The 16,774-nt window shown below is 38.8% G+C and overlaps 1 protein-coding gene across 2 annotated transcripts; it reads right to left on the reverse strand.

Moving 5' to 3' along the window:
- Nucleotides 1–442: 442 nt before the first annotated feature.
- Nucleotides 443–7,730, reverse strand: LOC140858504 (lipid phosphate phosphatase 2-like). 2 transcript variants are annotated; one of them, XM_073259287.1, is made up of 9 exons: nucleotides 7,500–7,730; nucleotides 7,310–7,407; nucleotides 3,933–4,154; nucleotides 3,731–3,818; nucleotides 3,532–3,641; nucleotides 3,313–3,406; nucleotides 2,176–2,364; nucleotides 2,010–2,069; nucleotides 443–1,034 (listed from the first exon to the last, which is right to left on the reverse strand). In XM_073259287.1, exons 3-9 carry the CDS (start codon nucleotides 4,146–4,148, stop codon nucleotides 832–834), a joined length of 960 nt encoding a protein of 319 aa, XP_073115388.1. In that variant the 5' UTR covers nucleotides 4,149–4,154; nucleotides 7,310–7,407; nucleotides 7,500–7,730; the 3' UTR covers nucleotides 443–831. The 2 variants fall into 2 exon arrangements, with proteins under 2 accessions (XP_073115388.1, XP_073115387.1); XM_073259286.1 differs by having other exon boundaries at nucleotides 7,264–7,407; nucleotides 7,500–7,632.
- Between the last annotated feature and the right edge of the window lie 9,044 nt (nucleotides 7,731–16,774).

Below are 16,774 nucleotides of genomic sequence, written 5' to 3' on the forward strand. Positions count from 1 at the left end.
ATTTATAAATTTAAATTTATAAAAATCAAATATAAAAATAGAATTACAATTCAACATAAAATATATGAATAATCAAAATAATTTTATACATATTATCAACTAAAATAAAATTATCAAAATAAAATTATAAACATATATATCCAGATATGGATTCGAATATTATCTATATCCGTAAGTTAGAATCGAGTTCGAGTTCGAATAAAAAACAACACTATCCACACCCTATCCATATTCGTACTATAATTTTCGAATTTTATCCAAATCCAAATCTAAATCCATTCAAATTCTATTTTTCGAGTTTGATTGAATTTGAATAAAATGCAAACCCATCAGATCGGATCGATTTTGCCTCTCTAAGTACAATTGGATCGCATGATACTTTAAAGTGAATCAAACGGAGAGGATGAAACTATGACAACTAGTTCTGCACTACACCTTGAAATATCAGAATGCTTTCAACGTTTATTAGTAAAGAAAAACCATGTACATGAAAAGAATATGAGATTTCTCATGCTTATATGGGCATAGACGCCTCAGTATTGCATGCACCAGGTGCAATTGGACCATAACACGCCACGCGACCCTTTGTATTTCACCGACTACCCATTGCGCGCTCTGCACCGCGCATATGCTCCGGGATTTGCCCTGGTGCCACCTGGTGCATACAATAACTTCTCGGCACATACAGAACAATAAAACCGCACACCTACTTAACAACAGGGGAGAAAGGCTGAAGTATGACACAAGGAAACATGAAACATAGTGCATCATATTCCTACACATTACGAAGTTAGTTCCTACGAAATTCTGCATGAGATCCAGATTACAAAGTCAATGTCTCCTGCCAGACTCGATAGTATCAAGAATTGGGCTCGAGTCCCTTGTATTCACCCCACCACGAACTTCAAATGAATCATAAACTATTTCAATCTCTGATGGCCTCGAATTAAGATCATTTGTTGTAGAAGAAACCTGGACCTGCTCGTTGTTGTGCGAATCTGCTAATGCCTGAAAATATGCATGGGGCCACCAGCCTGCATCAACAGAAACCACCAGGTTCAGTTTGACTTGAAAGTTAAATATCATTCATGCCTAAACGGGATGAATTTTAAGAAGCACATGGTGAATTAAATTCATGGCTGGATCATTTTCACAGAAGTTGATGTTCCAGGTTGTGCCTGGCCAACAAGCACAACCTTTTGCCTCAAGCGCTGGACATCATTTGGAAAAGCCCATCAGTTGGTATTTCTGGTTTATATGTTATAGATGTTGAAAAGGTGATGTTTGCCATCCATAATTTAGTACAACAAAATCAATTAAAGAATGATACACAAGAAATATAGCTGTCAAGTAAAACAATCTTCCTCGAAGGTTGCTACCGAGAACATATTGCCCTCATTGATTGAAATACAAAATAATGACCTTCTGATAGCTCAGAAAACATTACTTCATCAGCGATATTAAATATGTACTAAAGCATGCTTTGCAAAGCAAGGCAGGCCTAACAGCAGTGCCTTGCCTTGCCTTACCATTGGTTAGGCACCTTCTTTCAGGGGCTAAGAATTTGGCCCTGGAGTCATGTATCACCCACGTTCCACTTCAAAACCCTGATATTCAGCTAGGGCCACATCTCAACCCAAACCATATATCCTGATCTAGACATCCTTAAAACACTGAAAAACAAAATTCAACTAATTTGGATGCCCTTAAATCATAAAACATACTAAAATATATCCAAACCATATATCCTGATCTAGACATCCTTAAAACACTGAAAAACAAAATTCAACTAATTTGGATGCCCTTAAATCATAAAACATACTAAAATATTATATCCCATGGTAGAGGTTATCTCCATGTATGCATGAACAGACGAGCACTAGCATCACAAAAGAATATGGAGCATATTCTTTTATATACACACACACACACACACAATATGGATGTGTATAGACCGAAAGATAAAAACTAAGAGTAGAAGAAGAAGAAGAAGAAGAATAGTTACATACCATCTGCATCATATGGGGGTGGGAAGAATTGCAGATAACAAAATGAAGCGACAGTTAGTCCTACAAAACAAAGACACAAGCATGGAGATAAGGTGATGCAGCTAGTAAAAGCATGATGAATCAAAAGAACTGTACCACCCACAATAAATGATCCTAACATACAAACCTAAAAGACCCCCAGCAAATACATCTTGCCAATGATGCCAATAGTCATCCACTCGAGAAATTGCAACAAGGGCTGCAGCAAGTAAAGGAAGAAGTACAATGCACAGTTTGAAAATGTGGCCCCTGCGATCAAAAGCTCTTAGTTTACCACATAGATACCATGCAAGAAATCCCAGACCTGCAAAAGACCCTGCATATTGATAGATGGAGACTCCATGAGTCCATATTATCCCTCAGAAATATCACTACAGAATGTAGAGAAAAGCTATCAAAATGCTCTCATGAAACTTCCACTTTAAAGCTCGTCCAAACTCTAAGAAATTCCATTCGTCTATTAGGAAAACTGACATGACACTAGAGAGGCCAACAGAAACAGAACTTGAAAAAGATTCCACAAGAAAACCAATGTATGAAATCATGCAAGAATATGCATATGTATGTACATACATATATACATACATATGTGTGTGTGTGTGTGATGCACACGCACACGCACACATACATTGATATATATATATATCCACATTATTTGTAAAAGTTGATCTTACAGATAGCTGCAATATATTTGTACTTGATGCTATATATTTTTTGACCAACATAAAAAGCAGAACTATTTGATCCACATCTAGGAAGTACAGATACTTTCAATTGCATGTCATGTTGGATCCAATATGTACTAAATACCAATATTCATCGCCTACCTTCAAGGATAGGTTTCAAATACTCATTCAATATAAGCTATTTATTAAAAAAAGAAAAAACTAAAAAAGGAATCCAGGTAGTTCCTGGATAAGCCTTGGATACTTCCCCAATACCTCAAGGGATGAATGGAAGGACTTTCCCTTATTACTGGTATTGATATAATATGGTGAACAATTCATTTGTTTGAGACTATACATGGAGTTTGAAGATGTTGGTATTCCATGAAATATGAACTACATTGTCATGATGACCTATTGTATGATATCCTAATCATAGGATATCCTATTTTTTTTAGATTTGCCATATCAATGAATCTGTATCATGTCATACCAATAACCCTAATATGTGTCCATGCTTCATAAGTTCAAGCATTCCACATATAACCTACATGAAGAATAAAAATCTACAATAAACACTTGTCTTGGATGCTGCTTACATGAAGAATGCCCACTCGGAAAACTCTTGTGTCCTTCCTTTATCACACTCTTCTCCCCATTGCATATAACACTTGTAGTGACATTGTTATAAACCTGGAAATTTAATGCATTATGAAGATTTGCCAGGCTAGGCATAATGAACAGGATGAAAAAGTTATTCATATTAAAAAAGTAAAACTTAGAAAGAAAATAAGAAAGGGTATAAATTGAAAACCCACGCCATGTCCATCAGGAAAACAGCGCCAAAAGAAATCTGGCCTTGGTCTACCAACGGCATCCTTAATTGCATCCGTAAGGACAGCAGTTATAAGCACAGAAAACAGCAACCCTGCTTGCAAGTCATAAGTTTGATGCTAGATCAGGATATATACTCCAAAATTTGTACTTGTTCAGATTCAAATAAAATGTTGCATGTACCTAGTATGGCTTGATGCAAATCGTACACATTCCTCTTTTTTATGTAAATTGCAATAAAGATTACGAAAGGTAAAAGAATTGCAATTAGCTGCCAGAGAGAAAAAAAAATCATCGTCATGTTATGCACAAGCATGCAGTTATCTTCAAAGAGAACTTTCTTTCTCCGTAAGTTAATATTCATGCAAGAGAAACAAAAACATACCGGAACTGCCCAAAATGGCACCGTGTTGCTTTTTAGTGGGTAACTTAGATCTGTCAACATGTTCTCTCCCACAAAGCGGTGAAAAGGTTCTATGACATTCAATATGATATCCAGAACCATAAGTAGTAGCAGTACAATCCAGTCATGCATATGAAATTTTGCTACTTTGGCTCCATGAGATCTTACAGTATGAGCTCCCAACTGAATATCTGGCATTGCGTCCTTGTGAAAGAAAGATGGAGAGAGCTTAGAAATATAACCAATCTATGCTATCACAGACTTTGTTGCCATTCATTCCCAGCAATAAGAACTAAACAGATAGCAGTTCCCGAAAAGAGAGACAGAAAACAGTTTTTTCCCATCAGGAGCTAAAATATAAACAAGCATGAGATTTTATAATAACAATTGAGAAGTTCACTTTCAGCAAACATATATAATATATAATAAAATCAAAAATTTTGCCAAGGGTGCATATGTCTGTAAGATAACATAATAATTTTGGGATGTTTAGTAGAAATTGACACTAGAAGAAGAAATTAACGAATTTAATACTGTAGAGGTACACAAAGTTAGGCTTCAACTTTAAGATCTACCTAGCAACTTATGATATTTCCTCTTCCTGGGCATCATAATCTTCTCTATTTCATTGTCTTTTGCAATTAAGAATCACAATCAGTGAGTGACCTCCTTCAGATTTGATATTATCACATCAGACCCATTGTGTCCACAAAATGACAAAAGTCACTCTTTCAGAAAGATTCCTTCGATGTTCTTGTCGCGCTCAAATTCCATCCACATGTTGATGCAAGATAATTCATTTGTCCAGTCAGTTTTTTGCTATGTGCTATTGATATGCATTAAGAGAAATTTAGATATTTGGTGAAGGGAAAAGAAAACCAGAGCAGGATACTGTCAGTTCCTTTGAAGCAAACATACTATATCAAGACAAGCTGAAGAGACCTGAAAAGCCACCAACTAAAACTGGCTTGCACAAGATAAAATACAACTATGGGGAGACCTTGCACCAATGTATATTCTTTCTTGGAGTGAAGCAGAATGAATGGATCATCTGCCTTTCTCTTGCTCCTACAGCTCCTAGATTTGTAATATTGTCATACTATAATCCGAAACATGCAATTCACCAAGTATTACCTTACATAATACTTAAATTGTCTGCTTAGGCTTTCTAGTGCACATGAGGGAATAATAAAATGCTTAGATCTTTAGGGAACAACAAACAAACTAAAAGATTGGAAATCATAAGGAGCACAGATACAGGAGAGAGATTAGGGAATTATTCTAGATGATTAACTTGGTTTTGGAATTTGGAGAGATGACTACAAAAAAGCATAGACAACACAGTGCAAACGGGTCTTTTGGAAGTATAGAACAGAGTATGTTCTCCTTCAGTTATCCTTCATGCTTCAAAGGTGTCATACTCTCCCCATATTGTCCAGATAGTATTTGGCTATTGACAAGGTCTTCCAAGTTGCTTGGTTGGTGGGAGCGGGGGTCCAGAATGGAAATGGGAATGGGTGACTCCCATTCCAACCATTTGGTTGGGAGGAGTCCCATACCGATTCCGATTCCAGGATGGAATGGGAATGGCCAAATCTATCTAGAACTCAATCCACACTCTCCCCTACGGATTCAAATTTTTATTCCGATTCCGGTCACGAACCAAATGCTTCGGGGGGTTTGGTTATTCCAATTCCAATTCCATTCCAATTCCGATTCTCATTCCAATTCCGGTTTCCGTCGCGAACCAAGCACCCAAGACAAAATAGATATCCATAATCTTTCAAAAATAATATGAGAGATACTCTTCTGCCCAGTTATTTAATTTCACAGTTAATTGTGTATAAAAACTAAGTCTTCTGTCCAGTTATTTAATTTCACAGTTAATTGTGTATAAAAACTATGTCAGCAACTTTCTATAGTTGAAGGAGATGGCAGCTAGATCAGTTTTTACATGTTCGACCAGCCTCTAGTTTTCCAATGACAATCCCTTGGCTGACTGATGCTTTCTACAAACCATTTGGGAAGTAGTTCAAAGAGTTAGTCCAAGAACAGACTAGGAATCTCAAAGAAGAGGAGGAAACTCTGGCCAGTAGCCATAAATCTTCCACACTATCCAGGAGCATTCTTGCCACGATGTCTTCCTCATGCAAGATCCTGTGGATGCCTCACTTCATTATATTCCTAATATGGAAGAATTGGAAAAAAAAAAAAGACACCATTACATTGGTCTGGAACTGGGTTACCGTTTCCCTTTTTACTTTTCCAAGCCCTACAATGTCAACACGGGAATTTCAGCAAAAACCTATCATCGATCATCCATTCCAATGAAATAAAACATCTAAGAACTGATTTCTTTTTGTTTCAGATCGATTGGGAAAGTTCTTAGTCTCTGTTTTCCCATTTTTAGATAAAAAGAAAACTGTGTATGTTGCTACATCCCTTCATAATCAAATTTAGGAACCTGAAACCAACAAAGGCTCTCACATAGAGAGATTCCTGAGATCTTCACTACCAACAGCATTTGGGCACCACTTGAAAACGTTAAAAAAAAAAATCCTAGAGACATAATTCGGATGTATGTAACCAAAAGGAATTGTGCTATCTAAAGGTTTTGGATAAAGCTCCGCTCATCCTGAATGAAACTGTTTAATATCTCATGAGTATGTTTATATCTTTTCAAACAACTGACAGTCACTTCTTTAGTTGATGTGCCTAGGGTCTACCATGGGTAAGATTGGACTCCTGGTCTGAATCCAAAACCCCAGTTCAGGGGAGAAAGGTCAGATGATGATGGAAACTTGCAAAACATCTCCATATATGGTCCACCAAGAGACAAATTATAGCTGTAATTCAAAGTAATCAAATAGATTGCCTTGGTGAAGATCTGAAAGTCCAGTACTTCATGACCATAAGCATAATTTCTATCAGGTCAAAACATCTGTCTCTTAAGGAGACATCCAATCAGTCAAAACATCTTAAAGTCCGTTGGAACAAAGAGTTCTAGCTAAAGTCTGTCATTTCTTTGCAGCGAAGTCCAAATGAGTCAGAAATCGATGAAAAAGAGAAAAAAAACAAGAACAAAAAAAAGTCGCCCACATCCATAAAACCAAATTCAAATAGAAAAATATCCCTTCATAAGCCACAACACAAAGATGAGAAGGGGAAAAAAGGATAAATAGCATCCACGATAATCTCCAAAAACGCGGGAGATAACGAATCCAAAAGACGGGAGAAAACACAAAAGAAAGAAAGCTGGAGACACAGTGGGAAAGGAGAGGCGGAGGAAGACAAAGGAGATCGAGTCACATACAAGCAAAGTATTTTTCCCTCTTCGAGTGGTGGGTAGTTCCTCTTACCGGTAACCGGTGCCGGCGCAGAGTAAACGACTCTTGATCGCAGCGGGGGAACAAGTGATCCTCGGAGCCGCCAGAATTCGAGCCCTTCTCTTCCTCCTCTGAGACGACCATAGACGAAGAAATCAACATTAAAAAAAAACAAGAAATCGTTGGAGTGCACCAGAAGAACAACTTTTTTCCCTCGACTGACCTGGAATTCCGGAAGAGGGGGAAGGAAATCTCCTGGGAACGAGGAGGAGGGGAGAGAGAAGGGGGAAGGAAGTTGGAGGAGGATGAGGAGAGAGATCTCCTGGAGAATAATTTTGGAGGGCTGCCGTGGCGATTCCTTTTATCTCGTTCGAAATGCCGCTATAATGGTCGAATCGACGCGAGGATGGAACGGAAACACTCGGAGCCCCACCGCTTTGAATGCTCGAGGAATTTTTTTTTTTTTTGCTAAAATACTCGAGGATTCGAAGCGTCCGCTGACGCGTTTTCCGCTTTGGGCAACTGGCACCGGTGCGAGGGATGGGATCTCGATTCTCAAGTCCGGTCCAAAGTGTTGGCTTACCATTACCGGAAGGTGACCACAACCAAAGGTCAAACAAAGCGTGCTTGCTTTTATATATATATATATATTTGTTTACATCCTCTCTTGAACTTGACGAAGGCGGACGGCCTGGTCCTGGTACGTCGTGTCCGTCCGGTAACACGCACAGCTCTAATTACCACGCCGACAGATTTTTTTGGATGGAAAATGATAGCTGATGGGCTCCCCATATCTCATCCTGATCTCGATAATTTTGGGATGACATTTAGAAATTACAGCCACTCTTCTATGTTTAACCAAAAATATAAATAAATAAATAAATTTTGAAATAAAATAAAATGAAGCAACAAATACTTTCCTTGTTTTAGTTGCATTTATTGGTGGCTCCGTGGGATGTGACCCAGTGTTGTGATTAATTTTAAAAATATATACTTTTTAATGCCAAAAAAAGTATAATATATCATATATATTCTTTGAATATGTGCATTTAACTCCACCATATCTAGAGTGCACTTGCCTGCATGAGCGCAAAATGTACACAGAGATTTCCAAATTTGACCCTTTTTCACAAAAGAAGCATTGAAGTAGACTTTACTTTTTTTTCAGAAGAAATCGTAGGCCCCTTGTTTCTCAATTTACCTTTTAATTGCGTCCCTTTATTGGTACCGGGTTTAGGCAAACGTCTTGGACGAACGTAGCCGTTGATGATCAGACACTAAACTAGAATAAAAAATGGTACCCCGAAGGGCGTATTAAGAAGTTGGGGGAAGGCATCTTCCGAGAAGAATAAGGCCCCAATTTGAACTTACACGGGACTCCGCCTTCTCCAGAAGGAAACTTTCCGACGCGTGTCGTCACCGCAACGCTTTACTTGAACGTTGAAAAATATCTTTTATGTTTAGATTATTTTTCCTCTTCTTTCTTCAATGTTTGGTGTCAAATACGACTGGACCGAGGCAAAGACAGATGTACGACATATTTTAGTCGCTTTGGTTGCTGGCTGACAATAATGGGATTTTGGAAACAAGACTAGCTAGTTCTTGTGAATTAGGATTGGACACGTTGCATGTTAATGGGTGGGCATACTCCAATGGATCAAGATTGCTCGAAATAGATTAAAAAATTGCAATTATTAATCTTGTTTTAGTCATATGAACTTCTATTGACGAGCCATTTTAGATCCACATCGAATGGACGAAGAAGGGAGGACCTCATCTCGATTAATGTCTATGAATTCAAACTAGACATGGATGTGCATTTTTGTTAAGCTCATGCCATTTCAAGGAAAGGATCCTATCTCTGTTCAAGGTTTTACGGTAGAGAAAAAAAAAAAAAAAAAAGGTATTCTACCAACTCCATTATTTATTCTTAGCTACAACACGGCAATTTGGTTTGGTTGCCAACCAACCCATCCATGTGCCTGACCTACCTCTGCCTTACATTTTTGTTAGGCTTTTTTGGAATATCTGCGCCTATGCAATAAGACGTTCCAGGGGCCCAGCGAACCACCAAAAAGTCCAATATTACTGAGTCATTTTCTTTGCTCAAAAGGAGAAGCCTTTTAGGGCTACTATTAAAGATTCAGTATAACCCAAAAAAGTTAAACAGTTCTAGAGATCAGAGGGGGAATATATGGTTGATGACAATTGCAAGAGGAATCATCATTTGGTGCATATTGGGAGGAGTCAAACGATCTCCGACTCCGAGTCTACATTAGCCGCATAAACATATTACACTGACTCACAATCGACTGACCGACCGATAGTCGACTACTATCAACCATTAGTTAATAATTTGGTTAACTCCCGACCACGACCGATAGTCGACTACTATCCACCATCAGCTAACAATTTGGTTAACTTCCGATCAAAGACCATCGGTATATCAAAATTACCAGCCGATGCACATTCGAATCTTCTACCGACTTATCTCTATCGACTTATCAGTATTACCGACATATAGTCAGCCTATCTGCTCAACATACTCTAACCATTATGAACGGTTATCAACTACGTGTTACGGTCATTAATGGAAATAAATAGCCCACTAACTCTATGATTATGGCCCGATAATTTAGCATCATAAAAAGAGGGATCACGTGCTCGACGGTTACATCAGAATCATCTATAAAAGGAGAGGTAAACGAACAGCACGGGTAAGACAATTCTGAATCAAGACTCTGCCACTCTCAACATTCTTATTAGCTGTTCACCAACCTCCTCTCTGACTTAAGCATCGGAGGATTTCTGTTGGACACAACTTCGGTCTGTGAGGACTTTGTCTTGCAGGTGCTCTTCACCGATGACAGGCGACAGAAAGTTGACCCCAATAGATTGACGCATTAGGAAGGGGCTGGGCTACAATCAACCATGTCAAGAACCAAAGCTTAGCATTCGACTGGATCGGTGAGGCAGTCTTTCTATCAGAAAGATGTTCCTCCCCCATCTTCGGTGGCAGAGCCCAGTTTCTCACATTCTGTGGTTACTACGGATGCACAGATTGCTACACTCATGCAGCAAATAAAAATTTGACGGAGGTGGTTCAAAGCCTCCAGCAGCAGCAACAGCCGCCAGTGGAGCAACCAGTGGCTCAGTCAGTGCTATCTAGGTACAGCCGCCGTCCTCCACGGTGCTCACCCTCTTCATCTCCGGAGCGATAGTCTTAACACTCCCATCGAGATGGACAAACGCATTCTCAGCACTCTCACCGTGCCACCCACTATTCGCGGCATTCTCCCTCTCCTTCTCGTACACACAGTATCAAGAAGGGAAACAGTCACGGACGCCTTCTGCTTCTCCTTCTTCAAGCTCTTCAGAGGGTTTCACCCTCGGAGTTTTCCAACAATAGTGGCTTGATGACTATGAATGCAAGTTTCAAGAAATTGATCGTCAGCTTGTCCAACTTCAAGTGGAAGGTCGGAAGTCTTCTAATGACTATGACTTCCACACTGTCCAGCCTCTTTGTAGACGTATCTTGGATTAACTGATTCTCTCTCGGTTCAAAATGCCGCAGATGGAGTCATACAATAGCTCCACCGACTCGATCGATCACTTGGAGAGCTATAAGGCTCTCATGATGATCCAAGGGGCAATCGATGTCCTCTTATGCATTGGCTTCCCGATAACTCTTCGGAAGGCTGCTCGAGTTTGATATTTTGGGCTCCAGTCGGAGAGCATTAACTCTTTTGAGTAGCTCGAGTATTCTTTTGTGGTCCACTTCAGCACAAGCCGAAGGCCGTCATAAATATCCGATAGTTTCTTCTCAATCAAGCAAGGTGAGACAGAGATATTAAGAGACTTTGTGGCTCGTTTCAATACAACCACACTTGAGGTCAGAGATCTCAACGAAGACATGGCTATATCGACCATAAAAAAATTTGAGGGGATCCAGATTCACATATTCTCTAGATAAACTCTTTCCAGAACCTATGCTGAACTTTTGGAGCGTGCGTATAAGTACATTCGCATGGATGAAGCTGCTTTTGACTGACGCCAAACAGACAAAAAGGATCAGAAGAAGAAATAAAAAAAAAGTAAAGCTCTGACCGAATCAAGTAGGCTGACTGTCAACAAGTGAGTTTCACCTCGACGATGGAGTCCGAAGCCGAATAATTATGGTAGGTATGACTCCTACACTTCTCTCTCTGCTCTCCATGCACAGATCCTGATGGAGATCGAAAAAGAGAAGTACTTACGATGTCTCCCACCAATAAAAGTACCATCAAGGAGCCGAGATAGGAAGAAGTACTGTCAGTTTCATCGTGATCGCGGTCACAATATCGAACAATGTATTCAGCTCAGGGATGAGATAGAGGTCCTAATTCGATGAGGCTATTTTAAAAATTTTTGATGTGCTCATCCGATTCAACCTCCCACCAACCAACAACCTCAATCGCAAGCTAATGAGACACTTAATAATCAATCAATGGCAAGAGTAATCAATATGATCTCTAGGCGACAGAAGAACTGGGGGCAACTTCCGAAGAAGAGTCGGTGAAGAAACGATGACTTGACAAGGTAATAACTTTTTCGGAAGAAGATGTTCGAAGAATTCAAACTTCTCATGATGATACTGTCATTGTCTAGGTAATGATAGCTAATTATGATGTAAAAAAAATTATAGTGGATAATGGAAGCTTTACAGATATTTTGTTTTACTCAACTTTCTCTCGAATGCGACTACCGACTGATCGACTTAGAAGAGTCTCAACGCCATTGGTCGATTTTACAGGAGATGCAGTCACTGTGGAGGAAGAAATCACTCTCCCATTAACCGCAGGACCTGAACCACAACAGAGTACTGTTCTCGTGACATTCACGATTGTTCGAGTTTTCTCAGCTTATAATGCTATACTCGGACGATCTGGTCTGAATGCTCTGAGAGCAATAGTCTCGACTTATCATCTACTAATTCAATTTTTGATAAAAAATAAAGTTAGAGAGATACGTGGAGATCAATAACTTGTCTGATGCTGCTTTCTAGTTTTCACACAAAATAATCAACTCGAAGGCTCTTTGTCCGTTGATAAATTGGATCAAAGAGAAAATAAACAGAGAGGTGAACCAGCTAAACAACTGATTTTCATCCCATTAAAAGTAGAAGATCCTGAGAAGACAGTCCAAATTGAATCGCAGCTGTCTGATCCGAAGCGGCAGCAACTAATAAATCTACTCAGGGCAAACACTGACATTTTTGCATGGTCGGCTACTGATATGCCAGGTATTTCTTCAGAAGTAATAACCTATCGGCTAAATATTGATCCAAAGGTTAAGCCAGTGAGACAAAAGGAAAAGCCTTTTGCTCCTGAAAGGTAGAAGGTCATCAACGAAAAAATTGACAAGCTCTTTGTAGTTGGCTTCATCAGAGAAGCTACCTATCCCGATTGGCTCGCCAATGTAGTAATGGTGAGAAAGACTAATAGAAAATAAAGAATCTGCATCGACTACACAAATCTAAATGAAGCTTGTCCGAAGGATAATTTTTCTTTATCGAAGATTGATCAACTAGTTGATGCGACTTCGGGACACCGACTCTTAAGCTTCATGGATGCTTTGCAAGCTACAATCAGATTTAGATGGCACCCGAAGATGAGGAGCATACAGCCTTTGTAACCGACAAAGACATCTATTGCTATAAAGTAATATCTTTTGGTTTAAAAAATACTGGAGCCATATATCAACGGTTAGTCAACAAAATCTTCAAGACACAAATCAGGTGAAATATGGAAGTGCATATGGATGACATATTGGTGAAAAATTCTCAAACTACTGATCATATTTGGGACCTAGAAGAAGCCTTCAGCACACTTCAATGACATTAGATGAAGCTGAACCCGATAAAGTATGCATTCGGAGTAACTTTTGAGAAGTTTCTCAGATTTCTCATATCACAACGAGAAATCGAAGCCAATCCTGAGAAGATAAAGGCTATCATCAACATGAAGCATCCTAGTTTCAAGAAAGAGATATAACAGCTCCACAGAAAGATCGCCGCACTCAGCCGATTCATATCAAGATCGACAGAAAGATGCTTGTCTTTTTTTAAAATCTCGAGATAATTAAATGATTTCATATAGTCAGACGAGTGTCAACAATCTTTTGAAGACCTAAAAAGATATTTGACATCTCCACCATTGCTTACAAAATCAAAGGTTGAAGAAACTTTATATCTCTACTTGGCGACATCGATGAAAGCAGTTAGTTTGATGCTTATCCAAAAAGATGAAAATCGAATTCAACGATCAATCTACTATACTAGCAAGATGCTTCACAATGCTGAAGTGAGATATTCACGAGCAGAGAAGATGATCTACGCTCTGATTATATCATCACGGTGACTTCGTCCATACTTTCAAGCACACTTTATTGTCGTCTTGATAGATCAGCCATTGAAGATAATTTTACACCGACTTGATATGTACACGTCCATCAATGAAGGCATAAGTTTTAGCCTACTTCATCACCAAATGTACAATACCATATAATAAACCTGAAGATGAAGCTAACGACAAAATAAAACAGACTACGATTCTCAAATTCGACTTAACGTCGACATGGGTGCTACATATTGATGGAGCATCTAATGTACAAGGCAGCGGAGCTGGTCTCATCCTCACCAATTTCGAGGGGGTTACAACTGAATATGTTCTTCGATTCAACTTTAAAATTTCAAATAACCAAGCCGAGTATGAAGTACTCTTAGTCGGCTTAAAATTTTTTAAAGAGCTTGATATCGACAGCCTGAAGATCTTCACCGACTCTCAACTGATTGCTGGACAGGTTAAGAGTGAGTTTGAAGCCCCAGATCACATTATGATGAAGTATCTTTAGAAGGTGAAAGATCTCACATCAATCTTAAAATATTTTAAAATCTTTCACATCCCAAAGACAGAAAATACTCGAGCCGATGTACTTTCGCGACTCACAACCACCTCTTTCAATTCACTGGATCGGATATTCGTTGAATGTCTAGAACAGTCGAGTATTGATAAAGTCAAGGAAGTGCTACAAATTACTGATGAACCAAGCTGGATGGATCCGATTATCCAGTACATGACTGATAGAACTTTCCTTACGAATCCCTCAGAAGCCAAACGACTCAAATGGACGGTCTCTCAATATATTTTAATAAATGGTCATCTATACAAAAGGTCATTCTCTTTTTCCTTACTACAGTGTTTGGGACCGACAGATGCTGACTATGCACTCAGAGAAGTTTATGAAAAAATTTATAAAAATCACTTAGGAGACAAATCATTAACTTACAAGATCCTACGATAAGGATATTATTAGCCCACCATGAAGAAAGATATAACTGAACTTATCCAAAAGTATGAATTATGTCAGAGATATGCAAATATACAACACCAACCGACAAGTCAGTTGACATCAATTGTTGCACCATGGCCCTTCGCACAATGAAGGATTGACATACTTGATCTTTTCCTTCCGACATCTAATTAGAAAAAGTTCATAGTGATCGCCATCGATTACTTCATCAAGTGAGTGGAAGTTAAACCTGCAGCACAAATCACTGAGAAAAAAATGAAAGACTTCATTCAAAAATCAATTATATGCAGATTCAGTTTACCACATACCATCATCACTGATAATGGTCAGCAATTCGATAATCAAAATTGTAAAGAGTTCTATGCAAAATTTCATATTACACACAAACTTACATTAGTCAGCCATTCACAATCTAACAAAGAGGTGGAGGTAACCAACCGAACGATTATGTATGGACTCAAAATCAGACTGAATGAAGCTAAAGGCTTCTAGATGGAAGAACTATATCCGATCTTATGGATATATCGAATGACTCATCGCATACCAATGGGAGAATCACTATTTAATCTGATTTATGGAACAGAAGCGATGATCCCACTTGAGATCGGATTACCATCAGTAAAGATAGAGCAATACAGTTAATCGAGCAACTCAAAAAATCGAAGAGCCGATTTAGATCTACTTTCAGAAGTCCGATAGTAAGCTCAAGTTCGAATGGCAGCCTATCAGCAAAGGGTAGCCCGATATTATAATACAAAAGTTAAACTGAAGATCTTCTATCCTGAAGATCTGGTCTTTAGGAAAGCAGAAGTCTCAAGATTTTTTGATCAGAGAAAGTTATCTCCGAACTGAGAAGGATCTTACAGGATAACCGAAACACTTAGACCAGATGCATATCGACTAGAAACTCTAAAGGGAGTAATCATCCCCCGAACATGGAATGCTGACTACTTGAAAATGTATTATCAATAAAGTTGTCTGTGTGTACATTATTTAGAATAAAATATTAAATTTTAGAATCACAAGTTTCAGTAAACTACAAAGTGGTAATAGACCGACAGATGGACGGTCAATTTTTATCAACTATATTTTGATTTTTCACTGTAAAAATCGACGCATCGACTATATTTCGGCTTTCACTATAAAAGTCAAAATACCGACTACATCTCGGTACCGAACATATCTCGGCTTTTCACTGTAAAAACCGACCATAGTCGAATGACTATTATACCGACTTAGTCTTAACTAAGCGGAATGCTATGCCAATACGATCCAGATCGAATTGAAATTATACCGACTCAACTATGATCGATCGAAGGATATTTGACTTGCCATCGATTATCAAATAACCTGACGTACTAAACTCGACTAAGGTCGAACGAAGGATATTTAGTTTATTATTGCTTATCCTAATACTTAAGTACGTCAATGGATATTCGATTAACGAATAAATCCTATAATTACTATCAGATGTTCGACTTGCCGATCGATATTCGATAATTGAAAAATAATTCTACGATATTGCAGATATACAAAGAAAGAGAGTCTATACTTAAAAAATTATTTCATTCATTCATTAAAAAGAAAGTTACAAAATTAGACTGAAGTTCGATTACAAAATTTTTTGAGTACAAAAAGAAAACAAAAATTGCACGGATCATCAGTCGCCACCTCCATCTTTTTGCTCCGGTGTAGCATCGGGGACTTGAACAATTTTTGGTGCTGTCGGTGCTCCATCTTTGGTTGGCACGGCTTCTTCAGCAGCTCTATCTTTCAGGATGGGAGGGATGATGCTACTCAAGTCAAGATCTGGGTATAACTTTTCGACCACATCTCGATCATCCTCGTACTCGATGCAGTAAGAGGCGAATCCACCTTTGAGGATCTCTTTCTTGAACTCTTCTAAATTCTTAAAATTCTCGATGGCATGGTTCAGAGCCTCCCTTGTCGACTCTGCTTCCACTCTCGTGAGCTCTACGTCAGCTCTTGTGAAAGTCGATTCATCATCGGTCAGTGCCAACCTTTTCAGGGTGGCCCGATGTCTTCCATGTTCTGCTTCGAGTTTGTTGATGCACCCATCCCTCTCCCTTCAAAGCTGATGGATAGAATGCTTCTTGCTCTTGATCCTCGACTCAAAAGACAAGATGC

The sequence above is a fragment of the Elaeis guineensis genome, chromosome 6 (genome assembly GCF_000442705.2).
Source record: "Elaeis guineensis isolate ETL-2024a chromosome 6, EG11, whole genome shotgun sequence".
In the NCBI taxonomy this organism is placed as follows: Eukaryota; Viridiplantae; Streptophyta; class Magnoliopsida; order Arecales; family Arecaceae; genus Elaeis; species Elaeis guineensis.

Excerpts from the sequence above, each read along its gene's own strand:
- LOC140858504 (XM_073259287.1), bottom strand. The coding sequence starts at position 4,148 with ATGCCAGATATTCAGTTGGGAGCTCATACTGTAAGATCTCATGGAGCC. Across the intron at positions 3,642-3,730 it reads TTTGCATCAAGCCATACTAG|GGTTGCTGTTTTCTGTGCTT; the intron begins GTACATGCAACA and ends ACTTGCAAGCAG. Across the intron at positions 2,070-2,175 it reads ATTTGCTGGGGGTCTTTTAG|GACTAACTGTCGCTTCATTT; the intron begins GTTTGTATGTTA and ends TTTGTTTTGTAG.